The 23,795-nt window shown below is 41.0% G+C and overlaps 1 protein-coding gene across 1 annotated transcript; it reads right to left on the bottom strand.

Moving 5' to 3' along the window:
• Positions 1-318: 318 nt before the first annotated feature.
• pip4p1a (phosphatidylinositol-4,5-bisphosphate 4-phosphatase 1a) lies at positions 319-23,649 on the bottom strand. The gene is made up of 7 exons (XM_004078571.5): positions 23,272-23,649; positions 22,155-22,348; positions 18,325-18,431; positions 16,573-16,678; positions 7,316-7,368; positions 6,080-6,170; positions 319-2,706 (listed from the first exon to the last, which is right to left on the bottom strand). Exons 1-7 carry the CDS (start codon positions 23,465-23,467, stop codon positions 2,563-2,565), a joined length of 891 nt encoding a protein of 296 aa, XP_004078619.2. The 5' UTR covers positions 23,468-23,649; the 3' UTR covers positions 319-2,562.
• Positions 23,650-23,795: the final 146 nt, after the last annotated feature.

Here is a 23,795-nt window from a genome sequence, read left to right as displayed (position 1 = left end):
GTTAAAATGAAAATGATCTGCAAATTAAGTCGACATAGAGCAGAAACATCAAAAACCAAAGTAAAATGACCAGTTTTTCTGCAAATTAAGAGTAAAAAATGACGGAAAACAATTAAAAACTACTAATAAATGAATGAATTTTAGACACTGTTGCTCCTTTACGAATGAGGAGCGCCTCATGCTCAGATCCAAATTCCTTTGAATAATATTTAAATTCAGCTTTTCCTGTTAACATTTAGCTTCAGTTCTTTCCGCCTCATCGATCCTTTGACTTCCTGTTAAAGCCACATTCTTCCAGACAGCAGCACAGGCCTCATGTTTCCTCTTTTGTACACCATCACGTCTTTATTTGACTGTAAACAAACTCTGAAAAGAGCATCAGCCAGATTCTTCATTATTGGCATCAGGGTGAGGAATTTCATTTGCAGTCATGGATAAAATATGATCAACGCTGCAAAAACGAGTGTCCTAACAATTCAAGTCACCTTCATGTCTGTATTTTTGTTCTACAAAACAATCTTACAAAGGATTTCACTGTTTCAAACTGGCAGAATGGGATTTCAAACAAAAAGGAATTTTTGAACAATAATTTAAAGCAAACGGATCTTCTAAAAACGAGGCCTGAATTGTTGAAGTGACTCCGTTTTGCAGCGTGCACAATAACCGGACACTGAGAGCTGGTCTCTGCAGGCTCACCTGCACTTCCTGTTTGGTGACAGCTCTGTTTCTGATCGCTGCTGAATGTGAGATGATGAACCTGCAAACGTCTCGTCCTGTCAGCATGTTAGAGTTCAGACACAACGCGGCGTCCAGAGGCTCATTAGGTTAGTAGCAAATCAAGAACATGAGAGGCTTGAGCCAAAAATAACAAAAGAACCTTCTTAAAAACCACAAATACAGTTTTCCATCACAGCAGTAGAGTTAAGCTTACAGTGCAAATCCTTTGTTTAGTCATCGCTCATCAACAACATATATTTACAAATAAAACACAAAATACATAAATTCTACACATAAAGAGGCTGTTTGGGACTCGTAGTGTTTTTGGGGTTACTGACCTACAGTCACCTTCAGCTTCTGCCGCAGCAGAGCTCTGGACCCGCCTCCAGCTTCAGGACTTCAACAGAAAGAGGAATTTGAAAACCGTTTCATAAGCATCACATCAAATCTGATTTATGGGAACATTTGTTTCCCCCACTGAGGGTATGAGCGAACTGGACCGAGTGAGACTGACGTCACCTACAGAAGATGACTTATTTCCAGATCCAACCAAATGAAACCAATTCAGGTGCCAATCTTTCTGGGGGTGGGGGGATATGGGCCATGTTGGAGCCTCAAGACGTAAGTTAGCAGTGATTGAGTCATTGTCTCCATGGCACAATTTAAATAACTTGCACTACAGAGAAATCTCCCCCTAAAAACAGGATTATCAAGAACGTGTTCAAAATGTATCAGAGCCAAAAAGGTTATTCTGACATATAGAATGACTGGATAACAGCTGTTTGTTTATTTTACAGAAGTCTATGGGATTTTGCGGGTACTTCCTGTTTGGAACGTCAGGGGGAGTGGTCACTCGGTCCAGTTCTCTGATACAAAGTTAGATTCCATGACCGGCAAAGATATTTGCATAATCATTGCAGGGTTTGTGGCTGTAAGGAGACAGAGATCTTAAAGGACTCATTTGTTGCCGTCCATTAGAGTCAGGGAGATGCATCCAGAGCATCCGTCACTAAGCCGCGGAGCATCTTCCTGAAAAAACGACATCTCCTGGTTTAACAAAGGTCATCACATTCAGATGTTTCAGATTAAAGGCGTGTGGAGAAAACCTTCTTTCAGGACCATCTTTGAAGATGGGCTGTTTTTGACAGAGGGGCTGCTGGGGAGGGACAGAAACGCTGCACTTTTGTTGGGTTTGCATCGGTGTTGTGTGCACGTGCGTGTGCACCATCACACCTTCCTTTTAAGGCTTTCAAGCTGCTTTGGATCAAAACAGTCCCAGGGGATAATTCAGCACAAACACGGAGTTTAGAGACATCACAGCCTGACTTCACACTCTGGAATTTCACTTTTTCCTCATCTCAACACCTGTTTGATCTTTTGATTAACACAAGCATTTCTTACAGTCATTGATTTGTTAGCTCTGTGTGACTTTAAGCTGCTTAAAAAAAAGACAAAAAAATCCGGGCTGGAGAGGAAGAGGCCCCCGGAACCAAAACAGATTCCCGTTTGAAAGTGAAGCTCTTGGTCTCTGAAGCAGGGATGGAAAGCTAACGGTGCAGGAGAGTTCAAATGAAGCCACAAGATTAGAATAGATCACCAGCACAACAGGCTATACGCGTCATCATAATTACCAGGAGATATATAGGAGTCGCATTCACCGCCGTTCAGTTTGAGAACCACGTACGGGTAAACCGGGGGGAGGACTTCTGGCTGCAGCAGGGTTTCAATAAATATTGTTTTTGGTTGTTTTTTTAAGCCATCTTTTCTCCTGCCAGGCAAGTTGGAAAGACGAGCTTGGCAGATGAAGATGATGATGATGGTGGTGGTGATGATGATGAGGGGGATTTATGTGAAGCTCTGAAGAGGCTGGCTGACTCTCATGCACGCCCAGTAGAACGCCCGAACCAACGTGACGAGAACCAGGAGCAGCATGACGGTCCACGAGGCGTAGATGCCCGGGTAGGTCTGGGCCTTCCCCCACGTTCCAGCCTGAGGGGGACAGGAGCACAACGGGGATTACAGAGGACCACCACCAGCCGTACAGTTCTGATCCAGATCCCAGCTCAGACGCTCATGGATCCATTTGTCTGATCAGAATGGAGCAGAGCAGGAAGAGAACCTGCTGAATGAGGCTTCTGTAAGCTTTTTTCATCTGTTCCTGACTCAGAAATGTAATCTTGATCTTTCATTTATTTATACATTTCCTCCATCATGATAAAAAATGAGACAAAAAAACACCTAAAAAACTATTTTCATTGGAATGGGTCTTCAAGTGTATTTGTGGTAGAGGTGAGATCTTAAGCCTGAGTCAGAACCCGACCCGGCACGAAATTCGAGTTAGGTCGGGGACTAAAATGACAATCGTAACGTTCGGGTCGGGCTGGCCTTCTCTCTCGCTGACTTTTTTAATAAATATGTGTTTATAAAATACTAAAACGATGTGTGGATACTAAACTAAGGAATACTTGTTATAAATAAATAATTTGGTTAAAACAGAGAAGGCGCTGTAAGGTCATTGCTATATAACTACTACTAAACAGGAAGTGCAGATGCTGGGCTGCAGTATTTCTCCGCATAATGAAGCGAGTGCGCATCAAGATCTCTCTTTCACTCTCTTTGTCAGGCCTCTTATTCTGTGTTCCAGCTTTATTTCGTTGTGCAAATGCATTTATCATGATCATAAAAATATGTAGATTATTTTAACCTTAAGAAATCTGGCATTTTTTTCTGCCAAAAATACTATGGGATAAATTGAAATTTCGAGTTTGCTTCGAGCTCGGGGCTGTAAATCAAGTTAATTGGTCGGGTTCGGGCTGGGTTGGGCTTTAATGCCCGCGGGCCTGGGCCAGGTCGGGCTGGATTTTTAAGGCCCGATCTTACCTCTACTGTGTGGAATCAAGTGTGGGAATGGAGGCAAAAAGGTTCAGCTGTGCGTCTTAGGGTTGTGATGATGGACGATACCATCGTCCGTATCGTCCATCGTGATGGGTGACTGACATCCCGATGGAGAGACACCATCGTGATGCCACGCCCCCACCACGCTGCGAGTCGACACCATAAGCCGCGGTTACATGTGCAAAATATCTTGACCGGATCAATGGTCGGATTAGAATCCAACCGTGTACATGGTCCCAGAAAAATGTTTTCAGAATATAACAAACGTTCACATGGCTCACACTTTCGGTCGGACTACATCATTCGCACATGCGCAGTAGGGTTTGAAAAACCGGAATGACTGAGGATATGACTTCCGCCGAGCGGCTATATACATTGACATGTCAGCTCCGTAATATAAGATCTTCTAAACGTGCTTTTAATAATGTTACGATTATTATGAAGCGCCTGTTCGCCTGTTTTAATTTTAATCCGTGTGGTCAGTGCTTTTTCTGTTGAAGAGCGGAGCCGGAAAGAAGCCAGAATTAGCAGTATGCTAACACGGGCTAACAACATTAGCTTTGGGTGGTGCTGCAATCTGCATCCTGGCTGCACGTAAACATGTGGGAATAACATCAGCCTTTTTTTAGTCGGGACACGACTGGAAACACAAATCCACGTGATTGTTTGAACGATTTCTAAGGACTGAGCGGCCTTTCAGCTTTGAAGCTCACACCGCCCCAAAGCGCTGTGTGTGTGCTCAAGATCCTCTGCTCAGACACACACTTTTAGACCCGGTTCTGAGTTCGGTAGCTCGTTCCCCTAGAGCTGCGGAACGGATCGCAGTTCTAAATCTCCCACATATACCGCTCATGTAACAAAGCATCCCCCCCCCTTCCCTTCAAACACAAGGCTGTAAGTCCGCGCTCCGCCGGTCCACTTGACTAGTTAAGTGTGGGAGCGGACCATTTTTTTTCTGGTTTGTTTGTTACTTTTTTTGTTAAAGTCACTTCCCTCAGTTTATACTGGATCATCGCGGATGAGTCATTAGTTGGGAAATGAAATAAATAAATTAAAATAACGAATAGTAATTATATAAGACAGAAAAATTTAAAATAGCCCCCCCACGACGCTATCATCGTCCATCCCGATGGTTGACAGCAAACATCGTCAACGGCCAATTTAAGGGACATCGCCCAACCCTAGTGCGTCTGTGTGTGCACTTTTGTCAGTGAGGACTGTGCAGCGTCATCACTGATAAAAACAATCAAACAAACCTTTCAATTACAAAAAAGCATCACGCTTCTGCTAATGAGAGGTTCAAATTCAACACAAGATCATTTCACAAACTAATTTAGCTCAACAAACAAAAAACCAAACATGTTTACCAGAAGCGGTTCAGGAAAAGGAAGCACTAAAGCTGCTAAGTAAGAAAATATTTCAATAACACGACAAGAAAACCCACGGAGACTTGTTATGACAGTAAAAATATTAAAGAGCCACAACAACAGAGCCGCCCTAATTCAGTCATGAAGAGTACATTCAATAAAAGCAGGTCTGAAACAGCGAGCGTTTCATAAATCATCATCCTGCTTCCAGGAGCGCTGAAATCTACGGCAATAAATTGAATTTTCTCCAGTGGGGATGCACTCCTGAGAGTGATTAATGTTATCAGGAAGGATAAACTCAACGTTTGCAGATCCAGGAACGAGGCGGTGGAAGCAGCCTCATCAGGATGTTGAACGTTCAGCTTCTGCTTTAAAATGTGGGAATCTTTGTGGACGATTCCTTCTGTTTTTTAGAACAAGACTGAACCTGGTTGAGCTGAACGGCTCAGCAAGCTGAAGCTGCTGTAGCGCTGAATCCTCAGTCCTCTGCATGTCAAACTTTATTTATAAATACACGTTTTTGTGTTTACAGATCAGATTTTAATAGGAGACACATCCCTGACATTAGCATTACCTAATGCTTCCCCAAAAGAAAAGGATTGACTGACTCTTGAGGTTGATGCTCCTCTTGCGCCCTCTGCTGTTCACGGAACAGATTGCATTCTGTGTATTGTGTTCGGTCCAGATGAACTTGACCTAACCCTTGTGCTATCTTGTGGGGTCCAGATGACGCCACTCCCAACGTGCCGTTCTCGTTGGGAGTGGGGTCATCTGGACCCCACAAGATAGCACAAGGGCTAAATAATAACAGTATTCTACTATGACTGGTTTGTTGCTCTTTGTTCTAACGTTTAAAGGAGCAGAAAATGGGGCTATAATCTTAATCTGCAGATTAAATCTGAAACTCTGCTCCAAAGAAACAAAACAAACAAAAAATCTAAATTTTTGGAGAAAAAGCAATAGCATCAGTTTTTTTTCTAAACTTAAAGGAAATAAACTCTTATGTAGAAAAACAGAGGAAACTATTTTTGTTGTTCAAATTCCCATGATGCCCCAGTGTTCTGCTTCCAAACGCCATGATGATCTGAAGCATGACTCACCATCAGCCCCGCCGTGGAAACGCTGAACAGCAAGCAGAGTAGAAAACACCACAAGCTCCGCCTCCGAGGATACCTCTGTCCAATCGAGGAGCTGCAAGGAAAACGTGAAGATTGGTCCACAGCTCTTCTTGCTAGTCGTCTAAATGGTTGTAAAGATTGTACATGCTTAGTCCCAAAAAGACTTCTTTCTCTAGTTTAATTCAGGAATTGATCTTTTTCCATCTTAAATTCTTGTACAAACAACTATAAATCCAAACCCAGTTCACTTTTTTTTTTAACATTTTTCTTCATAAAGAAGAAAAATTGACAGGAATTTTCCTTACAATGATACCGAGTGTCTCAAATCTCTACAAAATAAACTGTGTCTGGTTCTGTTAGCTGGAAGCAGCAAACCACCATCACTACAGACTTTGTGATTTTACTTTGTTTTACTGCTTTTTTTGATCTTTTTTAATTAACTTTTCGTACATATTCAACATTCATTGTTAGATAAATGTTACTTTGGTCCTTTGGAGGACTCTTTGCTGTAATTGTGTTAAACTTTGTCACAAATTATTAACATAGCTGAGGCTGATTTTGATCACTTGTTTGACTCAACACTTCTCTGAATGAAGGACTGGCTGAGATCAGATCCGTTCAAATGAAGTCAAGGTAAACCCACATAACTGAATTCCTGATTTATATTGATCAGATTTATTTAAAATCAATGTAACAGTCATTAAAATAAATTACTGAAGATTAATTAGTAAAATTCAGATATTGCTTTTGTATCAAAATCAGTTTAGTCCAGTCGTGGTCTTTGTGTTTTTTTCTTTCCTAAATGTCTGATTTGAATTGATTAATGACTTTTGTCAATTTTAAATGACTTTAGTTGTCAGTTTGTTTCTTTCTCTAACAGAAAAGCCATCTTTGGCCTTTTCTTAGAGACTCCATTTGACTGAATCTCATTGTTCCAAATAGTCCCATGAACTTTGCTCACAATGTTAAGAAGCTTAAGATGACAAAGAAGTCTGGCCGTAGGAAATCACGTGTAAAATGTGGCCGCTTGAGGTAAAAGTGTTGCAATACGTCAGGTGAGAGGAGAAAAATCTCATTAACAGGATTTAGGGGCTCTTAATGTCCTGTTAGGCGTTTCTGCATTACAGTAGAAGCCAAATGTCAAAAGCTGTCGCAGCAAAATCTGAACATGCAACCAGAGCAGTGGCCTCCATGGATTATCATCTTCTAGCTACTTACACTTTCCTGCAGTGCGGGCACCGGGCCAGCGTCCGATCCGTGAACTCGGTCCACTGAAAACACAAAGGCAGCGTCAATCTGAGCCCAGGAGACACGCATCAGATGATGAAAATGGTTTTGTCTTCATTTCATTTCTTCTACTTGAACACAAAAATCCTCTGGATAGAAAATATCTCACCTTTTAAACACCCAAAAGATAAATGTGAACGCAACTTCCCAAACAAATTGCCTTTAGGGTTAAAAACAGAATAATCAGGAAATGAACAGCAACTGCATCCATTTTCGTTAATGTGATGTGAAGATATTTACGTTGTTTGAATGTTTGGGCGGCGATACGACGACCAGGACGATGCTGCGGTGCAGCTGGAAATGCCAAAATCCTCCCCGTTGCTGAGAGCTCTCTGATGAGCTGCTTACAGCCCTCACACCCCCAACCTGACATTAACAGTGAAACAAAAATGGCAGCAATATTGGATCTATCCAGCCGTGATCCAGATTCCAGCTCAGACGAGGAGAACAAAGACGATCATGGATCGGTTTCTCTGCAGGTGGATGATCAGAATGGAGCAGAGCAGGGAGCTGGTGCCCCCCCCCCAGTGTGTTTTCCACATCACAAACCTTTTTGACTGCTCCTGATTTACAACAATTTGAATAAAGAAGAACTCAGAAATGCTATTTTTGGCTTAATTTTCTGTCCTCCATCATCAGAAAAACATGTTAAAAACACCAAAAAAATACTATTTTTCTTCTTTAAGAATTTTCTCAACAAACTAGCAAAATTATGTATTCAAAGGTTAAATTCTGATACCTTGACTTTTAAACAATACAAACTTTTTCAATATCAGAACAATACAACAGAAATCGATCTTCAGATGCGGCTTCACTGGACACCCCCACATCAAAGTGAAGCCTGAAACCATGTCGAGTTTGCTCCGCCCACTTTGACAACATGCCACAAATGGTCAACTGGACGGGTCAAAGTGGCTCCTCCCACCCACCTGCCAATGATCAACTGTCATTTAGGGCTGCCCTCCACTCTCACTGCTGGGATGCTGCATGAGAAGCTCTGAGAGGATCATCACCAGATCTGCCCCCCGGGGCAAAGTTAGGCCTCTTCATTCAGCTGCCCCCCTCTGTGAAGCAGCAGGAAAAGTCCCTGCAGCTTCCATCTTAGCATGTTTTACGCCTCCATTCTTCACTTGCAGCCTCGTCTTTGTCATAAAGATTGTTAAAAGAGCAGCAAGAAAATGTTTTACTTCCCCTTTAGCACAGAAGGACCATCATATATCAGAAGAGAGTTGATAGGGTTATTGATCTGCGGCGATAACTCAGGGCTTTCTTGACCTGCAGCGCAGATGGGTTTTTTTTGGGCTTTTCAATAATTCACATGCTTCATTATATTTCACAACAAAAGCCCTGCAGGTGGACTAAAACTGCTGCAGGATGCTTCAGCTGAAGGGAATAATTACCTCCATTCAGAGGAGAAAAAGAAGCAGCTTGATTATTGTGATTGTTTGAAAGTAATTCATCTCCTCTTTATAACAGCCTACTCAGAGCTGGAAAGGAGTTTTATCACTCAGAGATTCTTTGTTTCTGTTACGCAAATGCAAATAAAGGTAAGACGGGAAGTTGGTTAAGAGCTGAACCCTAATAAAAGACTCTTGAGGTTCATAGTTGGTCCTTTGGAGCAATCTCTAACCTGAAAGATCTAGGGCAGGGGTCGGGAACCTATGGCTCGCGAGCCATATATGGCTCTTTTGATGGTCACATGTGGCTCGCAGACAAATGTTTTATTATCCTTTTTTTTTTCATTAGACCAGTCCTTCTCGGGCGCGATGCGATCCCAGAGGCGCGCAGTAGTAGCGGTGCTTGGAGAGAAAAATCTGCGCCAGCACTCTCAGTTTACTATTATTTATTATTTCACAGGGTTTGTACCATCTGGAAACCTGTGAACTGCCGTGCCTAAAACTGCGCGCTCCCGTCTCTGAGAAAGAGCGCGCAGTTGCGGAGACGGGATGTGTGAGGAAGAAAGCAGAGGGTGGGGGTGAGGGGTTGTGGGGACAGGCAGCAGGTGAATCGCGCAGGGATTGTAAAAACGTAAAACCTGCTGCCCGTCACTCACTGCAGCGTGTGAGTGTGTGTTTGCTTCCATGTCTGTCTCACATCTAAAGAACATTCAGACCTAAGATCCCGTTTAAAGTCTCAACACCCGCATGAAGCAGAAACTCACCACGTATCAACCAGACTAGACTATCAGCAAAACTACTACGAGAAATACTCATCATGTATTAGCAACAGCATAACAATGTTATTAAAAAGAATCCACAGACTTATTGTACTTTAAAAGTGTTGAATTACATCAAATGCACACATTCACTTGTATATTTAGTTTTAAACAAATTGTCGCGGACTGAGTTGGATGGCTGTTGGGCCGCGTTAAAAGTTCTGGAGTTCATGGAACGCATCGATCAAGCAGAGATCTGATTGGCCCTCAGATCTGTCGCTCAGCCTGTTGTTAGGGTGTTTGGACCAATGGGGTTCAGCTATGGGCCGAATAAGGGAAATGGGAGGGCTGGAGCGGGAGCAGGTGAACATAAAGTTGGGAGACGCGCTCTCGTCTCGGCGGGAGAGACTTAGGAGTTGCTGAGTTAATTGTACGGCGTTTGTTAGGGGTCTGCAGTAACCAGAATAAAGAACCTTAAAAGAGGTTAAGTCTCCGTGTCTCAGTGTGGTAAAGGGACACTACATTAATGTATGGCTCTTTCGAAATTACATTTAAAAATATGTGGCGTTTATGGCTCTCTTGGCCAAAAAGGTTCCCGACCCCTGATCTAGGGCAACGAAATAATCCATCTGCTCTAACAAAGGGGGCGGGGCCTCTTGGCTTTTCCCTTTGGACCTCCACCTACATTTTAAAGTAGGGATGTAATGATTAATCGACTTAATCAATGGATTGATTCCTATTCCCCTACGTTTCAACCAGATCGACACATCTGAGCCAAGTTCATAATTGAATCACCCAAAACATTCTCAAATCATTTCAAAATAAAATAAATCCATGATAAATGTATCTTTAAAAATACCATTTAGATAGAGACACAGTAGGTTTATTTCACCAGAACATAAAAACGACCATCACAGGGGACAACACACTTGTGATGTCAGCAAACAAAGCCATTTTATTGAAGCAAGGAAGAAATCTGAGGGGAACCAACGTTTTCATGAATGACAACCTCAATAAAAGGAATGCCGACGTCGCCAGAAGAGCACGTTACTTGAAAAAGCAGGGGAGAATTCAAGGAACCTGGGTGAAAGACTGTAAAATTTATGCCAAACTCTGTGGCTCCCCTGAGCAGTCCAAGGTTGCTCTTATCAGGAGCATGGAAGACTTGGAAAAATGTTTACCCACTACAGTCTAAACAAGAGATACGTGAAGATGCTGGTCTTACGAGGTGAGGAGACGAACTCTACCATCCATGGCTTCTAAAAAAAACAACAAGATTCAAGATTCAAGTTTTATTGCCGTTTGCACATGCAGTACATCGGAATTTTTCTTTGGCATCTCTCATGTCAGGATAAGTTAAAAAAGGACAAAAGAAAAATTTGAAGAAGAAATAATAAAGAAAATAAAAATAAATAGAATAAAGTTGAATAAAGTTGTCAACGCTTTTTCTACAACAGTCACCTGCAACCACAACTCTCAGAGAGATCTGAGAGTGAGCAAATCGACCTTCAAATATTCAGTGATAACAACAACAACCTTCAAGACATCGACCCTGATCAATTCTTTTCCACTGTTAATATGAACTGCAAATACTACAGCATAGATGACTTTAAAAACTCTGTTAACCCAGAAGAAAAACTGTCAATCATTCACTTTAACAGCAGAAGCATGTACACCAACTTTGAAGACATCAAGGACTATTTACAGAACATCGGGCATTCCTTTGATATCATAACCATATCTGAGACTTGGTTCAGCCGCGACAAAGACGCTGACTTTGAATTGGAAAACTATCAACTTAACTATGTGAACAGAGTCAACAAAAAAGGTGGAGGAGTCGCAATATATGTGGAAAAAAATATGAAGTTTACAGTAATTGATAAATTGTCTGTCGCAGTGGTTGGAATACTGGAATATCTAACAATTGAAATATGTAACAATTCAGGGAAAAATGTCATTATAAGCTGTGTTTATAGGTCGCCAGGGTCAAGCTTAGAAGTGTTCAGTGACTGGATGGAAAAGATGTTTACCTCTCTAAATAACAAAATATTATACATCTGTGGAGACTTCAATATGGATCTGATAAACCCCAGCAAACATAAAGCCACCGACGACTTTATCAGCAGAATGTATGCTATGACTTTATATCCAACCATAACAAGACCCAGCAGAATCACTACTCAAAGTGCTACTCTTATTGATAATATTTTTACAAATAATATAGAATACACTCATATGAGTGGACTAATGATATGTGACATAACTGATCATTTACCAGTTTTTGCACTATTTGACATCAAGGTGAAGACAAAGAAAATGATAAAAGAACCAGTCTACAAAAGGTTAAGAAATGAAAAAACCATGAATGCTCTGAATAATGACTTATCCAGACAAAACTGGAACGCTGTGTACAGAGAGAAAGATGTCGATATTGCTTACAAATGTTTTTTAGAAATATTTAGCTCACTTTACAATAAGAACTGTCCAATTTATAAATTCAAGAACAAATATGCCAAATGCCCTTGGTTAACCACCGGTCTACAAAATGCTTGTAAAAAGAAAAATAACCTGTAAAAAAAATTCTTAAAACAGAGGACAAGAGAAAAATGAACAAAGATATAAGTCATATAAAAATAAACTAACTGAAATAACACGTTACAGTAAAAAAGTGTACTTCAATAATCTACTGAATGAAAATAAATACAACGTAAAGCGAGTTTGGGAAATATTAAATAACATCATTAAAAATGGCACAAAAAAGCGAACTTATCCAGATTACTTTACAGATGAGAAGGGTCTAAGGCTACGTTCACACTGCAGGCTGAAACGACCCAATTCCGATTTTTTTGCCCCTATGAGACCCAATTCCGATCTTTTCATGACAGTCTGAATGACACAGATCCGATCTTTTCAAATGCGACCCAGGCCACTTGGGTTTGCCGTCCTGAATCCGAAACGTATCCGATCTTTTCAATTGCGACCGCCGTCTGACCGGCCAGGCCACCTAAATCCGAATCGTACGTCATCGATACGCAACAAACGTCATCATTCTGCGTTGAAATAGGCGGGAACGAGAACGTAAACAGCAACCACGGCGGACGATGCTGCAGAGACCCGTCAGTGGAAGGGAAGCGATGTCCCCGATTGTATTAATATTTGGGGTGACAGCACTATTAAGGCCAAACTCCAGGGCTCTTATCGCACCCGGCGGTTTTTGAAGAAAAATTAACAGCTAAATGGCCGAGCGTGGTGTTGAACATTTGTCGCGAGTACTTTTTTTTCTTTCTCCCCTTCCCGACCGTGGTCAGAAGCGCGGGGGACCCAAGGCGGATCCTCCTCCTCCTCCCTGTTCTGACCCTTAGATTCTCCAGGATTATCCGGAATGGGTTAATAAAGAGTCCATAGCATTTATTCTGGGGGGAAACCTTTTATTACCGTTGTCCTTCCTCCGTAACACACAACATGAATGCGCGCCCACACTGCGCCCCCCCCCCCATTCTCTCCCGCTGCACGCGCTCTTCTCCTGTCTCTTACACAAACGCGAGCGCGTGCCCTCAACACATACACATTCCCATTCCACAACAGTGGGTACAGACGATCCTGGCTCCAAAGCCTTCTTAAAAATGGGAAGATTGTTATTGTGCTGCTCCTTTGTGAAAATAAATTTATTAATGAAAAAAAGAGCTCTGCTGTTGACAACACTGTTGTTGACATCCATGTTAACGTTAGCTACTTCCGCAAACAACGAGTGAGGTCATTCGACGTTGAGTGCTCTTTTGCGCATGCGGGTCAACTCTGGGTCGTTTCACGGTCACACTGTAGATCCCAAAGTTCGGATTTACTTGGAAATGTGAACGGTCTAGCAAACAATTCGGATTTTTTCAAAAAATCGGAATTGAGCATTAAGCCCTGCAGTGTGAACGTAGCCAAAGCTATGACATCAATGTAGCAGCAAACGGTCTAAATAACTATTTTGTAAACGTGGGTCCAGAGTTGGCAGCGGAAATTCCAAAATGCAAAACTAGCAAAGACAATAATCCACCCATCGAAAGGATCCCACACTCCATCTTTCTCTCTGATGTGAACGAAAATGAACTGATATCAATTGTGAATAATTTCAAGAGTAAAAACTCAAAAGATTGTGAGGATATAGATATGAAGGTGGTGAAAAAAGTCATTTATAGTTTATCTAAGCCTCTGACATATTATGTAACTTATCATTACGAACTGGGAGATTTCCAAACCAAATGAAAATAGCCAAAGTGATTCCCATCTATAAGAGTGGAGACAAACACCAATTTACAAAGTATAGATCTGTTTCTCTTTTTCCACAATTCTCAAAAATTTTAGAAAAAATATTCAATGAAATTAGCTTTATTTATTGAAAAACATAACATTATAAATGAAAACCAATATGGTTTTAGAGAAAATAGATCAACCTCATTGGCTATCATTGATGCTGTGGAGGAAATCACAAATGCTCTGGACAAAAAGAAATATGCAGCTGGAATTTTCATTGACTTAAAAAAAGCATTTGATACTCTCAATCATGACATCCTACTTGACAAACTGGAAGTGTCTGGGATAAGAGGACTAGCACTAACTTGGGTCAAAAGCTATTTAACGGGAAGAAAACAATTTGTCAAGATTGATGAATATACATCAGAAACCAAAGAGATAAGTTGTGGTGTCCCACAAGGATCAATTCTGGGCACGCTGCTATTCAATATTTACATAAATGATATATTCAATAATTCAAAGCTTATGAAACTCATATTATTTACTGATGACACAAATATTTTCTATTCTACAGACAATCATAGGGAACTTATCAAGGTGGTGAACACAGAGTTAAACAAAATAAAATTATGGATGGATTACAACAAATTATCTTTGAACCTAGATAAAAATATGTTATGTTTTTTTGAAACTTCAATGCAAATAAAGAGCCCTCAATTGAAATAAATAATGTCTTAATCAAGTGTTACAGAAATCAAATTCTCAGGGTTTTTATCGATGACAAACTAAATTGGAAGCCACACATCAGACACATACAAACTAAGTCTCCAAAAGTATTTCAATCGTAAATAAATCTAAACATATATTAGAATACAACAGTAGATATTTATTGTACTGTTCTTTAATATTACCATATTTCACCTACTGTATAGAAATTTGGGGGGAAAAGAGCTCACTACATCCTTTCTTTCTACTTCAAAAACGAGCCGTCAGAATTGTACATAAAGCCGGATATCTTGATCATACAAACAATCTATTTTATCAATCTAGACTTTTAAAACTGTATGACCTTGTGGATTTTTACACTGCACAACTTTTATACAGAGCCAGTGGGAAATCGTTACCATTCAATATCCAAAAACAGTTCTTAGAAAATGAAGGAGGCTACAGACTGAGGGGATGTAGGAACTTCAAGATCAAATTGATAAGAACCACAAAGAAAGGTTTCTGTGTGTCGGTGTGTGGCACTAAACTTTGGAACAGTTTAAGTAATGAGCTCAAACAATGTTCAAATATTCAAAAAGATGTATAAAGAAACTCTGATTTCAGGATAAAAAGATAAGAGGATTCAAGGATCAACAGGTGCTTGAATAATTCCAAATAGATGTGTGAACTTGATTGCGGTGAAATAATCATAGTTCTTTTAATTACAACCAATGAGTTTTACACTGTAATGTGCAATAATGATTACTGAAATGTTTAAATTACAATCAATAAGCTATTGATGTGTGGAAAGACTTTGAATAAAGTCATGTGACCATCCAGTGTTTAGAATGTTCTAAGAATGTTCCCTTTGGATTCTATGGATGTGGAAAAACAACAGTGTACTGAACTTTAGGAAACTAAAATGTGAAAGAATTTGATATTAATTGTTGTTTACTTGTTTGTTTGTACACATAGTTAATCTACACGTCATTGTATTGTTAAACTTGGAAAACTTCACTGTTCAGCATCAGGTATTTCTCTCTGAGTCAAACTGGTTGAGGTTTTGGTTAAAGATGTTCTGGATCCATTTGAGGTCATCGAATCAGAACGGCAACCAGATATTATAATCTGAACTGAATCGTTGTTAAAAAAAATTGTTACACCCCAACAAATCATGTGAATCAGGAGCAGAGGAAAAGATACAGTTTGAAAAAGAGCTTATTTGTGATGTAGAAACCTGCTCCTCTCCATTCTGATCAACCACTGTCAGACAAATAGATCCATGAACGTCTTTGTTTTCCTCGTCTGAGCTGGAATCTGGATCAGAACTGTTCGGATGGATAGATCCAGTATTACTGCCATTTTTGTTGCACCGTTAATGTCAGGTTGGGGGTGTGAGGGGCTGTAAGCAGCTCATCAGAAAGCTCTCAGCAACAGGGAGGGGAAGTTTTTACATTTGGGCAAAAACTGCATAGTCATACTTAACCCTTGTGCTATCTTAGATGACCCCCCTCTTCCATTGACGTGTTCTCCCTACCATGACAAAGGTGGATAAAGGTGGAAAGATTTCATGTAATCCATGGACACCAGTGAAGATCACAAATCATTGAAGAAAAAAGGTTCAGAGCACTGTCTAGTGGGTCTAGATGACCCAACTCCCAATGTTAAAGTGCCTAGGATAGTACAAGGGTTAAAGACCACTGGGGACCCTTTGAAAATAGATCAAAAGATGATGGGACTGGCACTTTAAGAAAATAAGCATCACTAAGTTAGTTTTCTGAGGAGAAAATGTGATCTCTAAGTTACATTTCTTCATTCTGTTTCATTTTCAGGGTTTTATTATTTATTTCATGTGGATTTTCTTTGGTCCGTTAGAGAGATGACCCAAAAACTGGCTTTCAGAATTCAAATGGCTCCACATTTTCAAAGCAGGAATCACTTTAGAAAAGAACTTTTACAGAAGCTAACTAACATCTTGTCCTTCACTTTAGCCTGAGAACCTTAACTAACCTCAGATGTTTTTTTCCTACCAGTCTGTTGTTTGTGTGTTGAGAGTAAATGTGTGTTATTGCAGAGAGGCAGTAGGTACCAGGAAGGTGTTGCTGCAGTGTCCACATGAGACTCGGGCTCCAGCAGGCTGTGGGTCAGGACTGGCAGGACCAGGATGAACCGGACCCAGATTAATGATCCTCTTACTGGAGGGAGAAGGACAGCACAGTCAGCATGCATGCAGTGAGTGACTGGAGTCCCTCTGTGTTCAGGAATACGCCTCTTTTCCCGGATCAGACAGCAGCTCTCGGAGGATTCAAAAATGTGCCTTTGAGGAAGACCTCCAACATTTCATCATCACCATGGGGGAGGTTAACCTCCAGACCACTGCAGCACAGCCCAGGGAGCTCAGACAAAAACGGAACAAATTCCACGCTGTGATGCAAAGTTTTCTCCTTTCCTTTAAAAACGGAGGCTCTCTCTCTCTGCGGCGTCAGAGCTTTGAAATGCAAATGTAGCAGGTAACGTGTGTGTCTCCGTCTGTCTATGAGGATGTTGTGGGTTGGATTCCCGGTCTGTGACAAAGCAGTAGAGCATGAGTACACATTGCACTCTGCCACATTTAGGAAGAAAACCTTTTGAGTCAAATTTCATGTAAAGAAAGTTTCTTCTCTTAAGCGAAGAGCTCCAAGCTCGGTTCATACTTCAGTGATTTGTAATCCCTCCGGTCATTTTGGTTGCAAGACCATCGGGAGGGACTCGCTGTGAAACGTGACACAAGCTGATGACATCATCCGTGATTGGAATTTCACGCCCGTTGTACAATCGCGCGCATGTTGCACCACTTAACCTGATTATGTTGAGCGATAAGAAGCTGAGATGGCGAGCAAACACGGTCCAGAAAACTGCCGTTTCCACATCACAGGATTTCCATGAAGACCATGGAGTCTGAAGGCAAAAAACCCTAAAAGATGGTTTCATTTCATTTACTGTTTTTCAGCTGAAATGTGAAATTCACGTCATTTATTTAAAGACAAATTAGGATTACTAGTGACAACAGATTTAGATTTACTTAAAAAGGAAAAATATTGAATGTTTGTGAAGCACAATGTGATGAATAAAACATGTATGTTTTTATTAGGTTTAGTTTGGCCTCAATATGCTAATGAGCAGAGAAAGCATCAGTGTGACGTTCAGATGATCTGCTAGTTTTACGGTTTTTCTAGACATTTTTAGACTTCTCCAAAATCTCAACCCAGCTGTGCTTAAAATGGTTCACGACAAATGTGTTTTTTGGACACAAAGTTTTGATACTTGAGGCACTTTCAAATGATCAAAAATATAGAAGGTCTAATTTCCATCTTTGAATGGATGATTACACAAATCCTGTCTTTTGGGGGATTTCTAGGACATTTCTCTGTTGTCCAACAAGCGTTCCACGTTCAGTGAAGTCTATTGAAATGATTACCTGCTGAGCTTCAACCTCCACCTGTGCAGATGCTTGCAGCAATAAGTAAAAGCACATTTGATGCACAAAGTAAATGTTTTCCTGTGAATTTATGAACAATTGACTGAAGCCCAGTGTGTGAAGAGGCTAAGGAACATAGATGATAAAAACCACACACACACACACACACTGCTTACATGAAGCTCATGAAGCGGCTGCTTAAATGAGGCTGTTATTTTTCCACATGCAGCGCTCAGCTGTAAACGGCGCCCGGAGCACGGCCTTTAATGAGGTGCTGCTGCTGTTTCAACAGCGCCTAGTCTCCGGCACTTGTGGGAACGCGTGGACGACGTCTGTGCAACGCGTCGTCCTTAAACTATCAGCCGAACACGGATCACGTCTCACCAGTATGGTCGGGGACAGGCGATCCTCTGAGAAGTGACTTTGCAGATCAGCAGGCAGTTGCAGGGGCAGCGGACATACTTCTTCCCTGCTGGGGCGTTCTTAATGGGCTGCATGGGGAGACAGATAAGAAGAGCAATAACAGCCAATGAGAAGAGGAGCAGATAACGAGCCAATTATAATTGATGGATGAGGATGAAGAAGTCATCCTGAAGGAGGAGAGGCTGGCTAAAAGAAATAAAAGAGAAAGGACACAAAATACAGCTTTCTTTGCTGATTGGTTTTCCCTGAAAGCTAAAATGACACAAAAGAGAATCAAAGTTTATTTTACAGAGAACAGATTTAAACCAAGAGGACACACTGATGTTCTGTGTCAACCTAAAAACATATAGAAAAAGCCACAGTTTGTTTAAATAAAGGTTTATTTGATTTAATAGGTAAACTGGGATCATAAATAAAAAACCTTCCACTGAAACCTCAACATGTTATAGCGATGAACCCATAGATTATTTTACATTCACATATAAGCAGATTAAAAACTAAAAGCTTAATTGTGCTTTTGTGGGATAGACTCCACAACATATTCCTCACAAATTTATGCTCACATCTTTACGTTAACTTGGTCTTTTAAATTAAATGCAACATTTTTTTTTTAAAACATGTATGCTAAAAACATTGGTGATTTATATCCTTCGTATACCGGTATGTTGGTCTGTTAGGCTTCCAAAAACACAATAGCTTTGAAAGAAATGAAGAAAATAGAATCCTGTAGATCAAAGTTTGGATTTGAAAAGTTTTTTATCTTCCATCCTAAAAGGAAAAACTTAAAGTTCCCAGCATGCAAACTCATCATCAATAGAAAGCCCAGGATGTCCTCTACAGGGTAGAGCAGGATTTGGAAAAGCGTCTCTTAACTCCTTAGAAATATACGGGTAAACAAAATGTCTATTATAATGGACATGAATGAATGGGCCGGGTCTCAGGAGGACATCAGAATCACTGTTTATCCTCTGTGGCAAACCTTTTTGTCAGATTTCTCTTTTTTTGTTGGTAATCAACATAAACTGTGATGATGAGGCTAAAAAAACCAGATGAATCTCCTCATGTCCTACAGCGTAGCAGGTAACAGGCCACAGCAACTTCCTGAAGCCTTTTGGCTTCAACCTCCATCTGTGCAGATATATTTGCAGTGACTGTGACTCATTTTGGTGGAGCGTCAGTAGCCGATGTATGTGGTAATTATTGTTACTGCATTAACATGCAGCGTTACCACGCCTACCACTGTGTTCATCAGTGGATGAGAAAGGAAAAGTTTGAAACAAAGGCTGCTAACTCAACATCTGCTTACAAGTCCTGTCACAACTACTGTGTTTAAACAAGAAGAGAAAATGCTTAACTTTGACGTTGGAAAAATCACGGCCTTCCACACATGTTCTCTCAAAGGGAACTTTTTAATACTTAGAACCTGAGAGAACGTCTGCAGTTCACACACACAACTTATATAACTAAAATGTTTCCATGTTTTCCACACTTAAATGTTTCCTATCATCAAACACATTTAAATAGGAGTCGAAGACAAAAAAAGTACTAATAAAATGCAGTTTTCAAATGATTTTTTTTTTTACATTAATGGAGAGAAACAAAATCAAACCTTTATTGGCCTGCGAGTAAAATGAACTGCCCCGTAAAGCTAATATTTAGTTCAGCAGCAACAACTGCAATCAAGTGTTTGTGATAGCTTGCTGTGAGTCTCTCACAGCGCCGTGGAGGACTTTTGGCCCACTCATCTCTGTAGCATTGTAGTAAAACAGCAAAACTGGAGGGTGTCCGAGCAGGAACTGCCTTTTTATGGTCAAGCACAGCATCTCAACAGGCTTCAGGTCAGGACTATGACTAGGCCACTCCAAAGTCTTCATTTTGTTGTTCTTCAGCCGTTCCAAGGTGGATTTGCGGGTCTGTTTTGGGTCATTGTCTTCATTTCAGGCTGGGGTCACGAACAGATGGCCGGACATCCTCCTTCGGGATGTTTTGGTCGACGGCTGAATTCATGGTTCCATTTATCACAGCAAGTCTTCCAGGCCCTGAAGTAGCAAAACAGCCCCAGACCATCACACTACCACCTCCATAGTTTACTGTTGGTATGATGTTCTTCAGAAAATCAGTGTTACTTTTATGCCAGATATGATGAGACCTCCCAATAAGTTCAACTTTTGTCTCATCAGACCACAGAATATGATTCCAAGAGTCTTGGGGAATCGTCAGAATGTCTTTTGGCAGAATTGAGAGGAGCCTTAATGTTCTTTTTGCACAGCAGTGGTTTTTTGTCTTGGCCTTCTACCGTGCAGCTCATTTTTGCCCTGTGACTTTCTGATGATCAATATTGTTCCATGCTTCCTCCATTTGTGTATAAGGGCTCTCACTGTGGTTCGCTGGTGTCCCAAAGCTTTTGAAATGACGTTATAACCTTTTTTACTCAGATAGATCTCCATTCCTTTCTTTCTCATTTGTTCCTGATGGTCTTTAGACCTTGGCATGATGTCTAGGCTTGGAGAATCTTTTGGTCTACTTCACTCTGTCAGGCAGGTCCTATTTAGGTGAGTTCTTGATTGGAGACGGGTGTGGCAGCATCCGGCTTGGGTGTGGCCAAAGAATTGGAATCAGGTTTGATAAACCACAGTTAAGTTATGTTTTAGCAGAAGGGGCTATCAGATTTTCCAGGTTTTTTTTGTCCCTCATTAGAAAAATCCTCTGAAACTGCATTTTATATTTACTTGTGTTGTCTTGTTTGATGATGGGAAAAGTGTGGAAAACATGGAATAAATAAGAAATCTAGAAGAAGGGGAAAACATTCCTCACACCACTGTATTCAATAATCCGCAGACCTCGGCCTAAACTAAGACTACTTGTAAAGTTACTCTTTGATAGCAAATTGGCTTTTAAAGTTGTAATAGAATAACAAAATGCCTAAGGTAACTAAGAAATATATTATTGGAATTTGAGGTGTAATATAGAGCAATTTTGAGGTTCCTTTTAAATGAAACAGGCCAACATTATAGAAACTAGTAGATTTTCTTGACTGCAGTGGATCTCATGTCATGTCATGTTTTTTAAAGAAATAACTGCTACGAAACTGGCATTTGGAGAGACTTTGCTCCCTCAAAACATTGTCTTTTTTCCATTTTTGGGGTTTTCGGCACATTTTGCTCATATAAAATCTAAAATGAAATGTTTTGGAGTTTGATTGTTTTTTTTATTTCTTAAACATGTTTTTTGGACCCCTAATTTTTTTTTTGATCCGCTCATTTCTGCATCTGACATGTGCTGTTCTTGTGTTGTGACCTGTGTTTTGCTTTAGTCACTCTATACTTGGATATAGTCAGACTCCGATCATCTTTTGTGTCATTTTTTAGGATATAGTTTCTGCAGAGCGGCAGCAGTCAGAAATCAGAAATTTGTCTGAGTTGTGGGCGGGACTTTGGCCGTGGAGCAACCCCTCTCCCTCCCTGTTGCTGAGAGCTTTCTGTTTAAGCGGAGCAGAAAGCTTGTGGCCCACCATCGTATTCTTACGTCCCACAGAAGCTCTTTCAAACTGCATTTTTTTCATCTGCTCCTGATTCACAATGATTTGAATAAAGAAAACTAAGGAATACCTTTAATTTTCTTTATAAATGTTCTCCATCATCAGAAAATGTCATAAAAACACGTTAAAAACACCAAAAACCCCATTTTCACCGGAGGGGGTGTTGAAAGGTCACTTTTCCTTTTCTATGCATTCTGTTTTTTTTAAAGTAGAACTGTTGAACATTTAGGAGCTCAGGGTTCCAGAAACTCACCGTTGCTTCATTGCAAACTCCACATTTCACCACGTGCTGGTGAATCTTGCCCTCCACAGAGATGAGACTTTGACACACCCTGCAGCTGATGACGGGGGCGCTGCCGCTCTCTGGAGAGGTGAGTGGAGAGTAGGGTGGAGGGTCCTCCCCGAGGAGCACTGAGGGCTGAGTGGGGCTGGGGAACGGAGGGAAGCCTGAACAGCAAGGAGACAAAATAACCATGAAAACAAAAAATAGGAACAAATGCACGCTTGTTGAAAAACGAAACCGTCACAAGAGTTAGGAGAGAGGGCTGGAAAAACCCTCAGTTCCCACGACAAGTAACCCATTACAGCAAACAAGATAATAAGATTTAGTCTGGAGCTCAGCAGAAAGGAGCTTTAAAAGAAAAACACTCTTGGAATGCAGAGTAGTTGGTTTCAACACTTGCAAGTCTGGGTATTTGTAAAAGTCACAGCTAAATTACAGATTATTCAAAAAACGTGCAACATAAATGCTCCTTTAAATATCATCAAAGGTCTAGGGGGATGAAAATCCATTTAGCTGTAACATTTTGTGTTATCTTAAATTAAAATATCAAGCCATTTCTTAGCTGAATGCTCATTGGTCAAATCAGAATTTGAAGCGCTTAAAGGAAGCCTTCCTATTGGCTGAGGTTTATGTCAATCAAATGAGTGTTTCTCGGATGCTAGCCAGCTAAGAATTGCAGTTCCTAACCATCCTAATTCAAAGAACAGCGATGAAACGTTAAAATTCACCAATAAATCTACAAAAAGAAGTAATAATATCGCAATGTTTACTTATAATTTTAATACACCAGTGCCTTTAATTAATAATTTAGTTTGCCGGTGAGAAGCCGATGTAGCTTCCATGCTAACAGCTGCTACGTGAACCAGTTAGTTAGCACATCGTCTGACAGCTTGGCGTCACTGCAGGAAAACACCGCGCATTTATGTGCCCAAAGGGATGCTCTTCAGTAAAGATCCCATAGGACTGCTCTATATTCTGGACCAACATGGTCCCACACGACAGCCTCATCACAGCTGAGCAGAAAGGCTAACCCATGTCGGCTAAGCTAACTGGAGTCAGGTGGAGGAGAGAGCTCCTGGATACTCACTCTCTGGTTTGTTGGGTACAAACCCGCTGTTTGGAGAGAACCCGCCGTTACCGCTGCCGAGGGCACCGTCTCCTAAATCTGACAGTAACGGGGACCTCTCTCCGTCTGCCATACCGACAAAGAGGCGAGGGGGCAGAGCGGGCGCGAGGCTGCAGAGCGATCCGGTGTTGTATTGTTGTGTCGGAAATGCAGGCATCACATGATCGCACCACCGCCGACGCCGCTGATGCGGCGGCCGTGCACGGGGGTGTGGCACTGCCGGGAACGGCTCACCCGGGATACTCCAGCACGCGCCCTAACGTCCAGAAACGCCTTTAATGTGAATTCAGCAGCTCAGGGTCACTAAACCAACATCAATCTGTGCTCTGCAGGCTCTAATGGAAAATACCCACTCTACTGCTTAGTGAGTGATTTATGACTTTGATTGAACTCTTTTGCATGAGTAATTACTTTATTTTATTCATAACCAGCAGTTCTCTCGGAATAAGCTGTTGTTAGAGATCACACATTAAACAGCTGCTTAC

This window comes from Oryzias latipes, chromosome 17, assembly GCF_053564925.1.
Source record: "Oryzias latipes strain Hd-rR chromosome 17, Olatipes_Hd-rR_3.1".
NCBI lineage: Eukaryota > Metazoa > Chordata > Actinopteri > Beloniformes > Adrianichthyidae > Oryzias > Oryzias latipes.
This window is presented reverse-complemented; position numbering and strand designations above follow the sequence as displayed.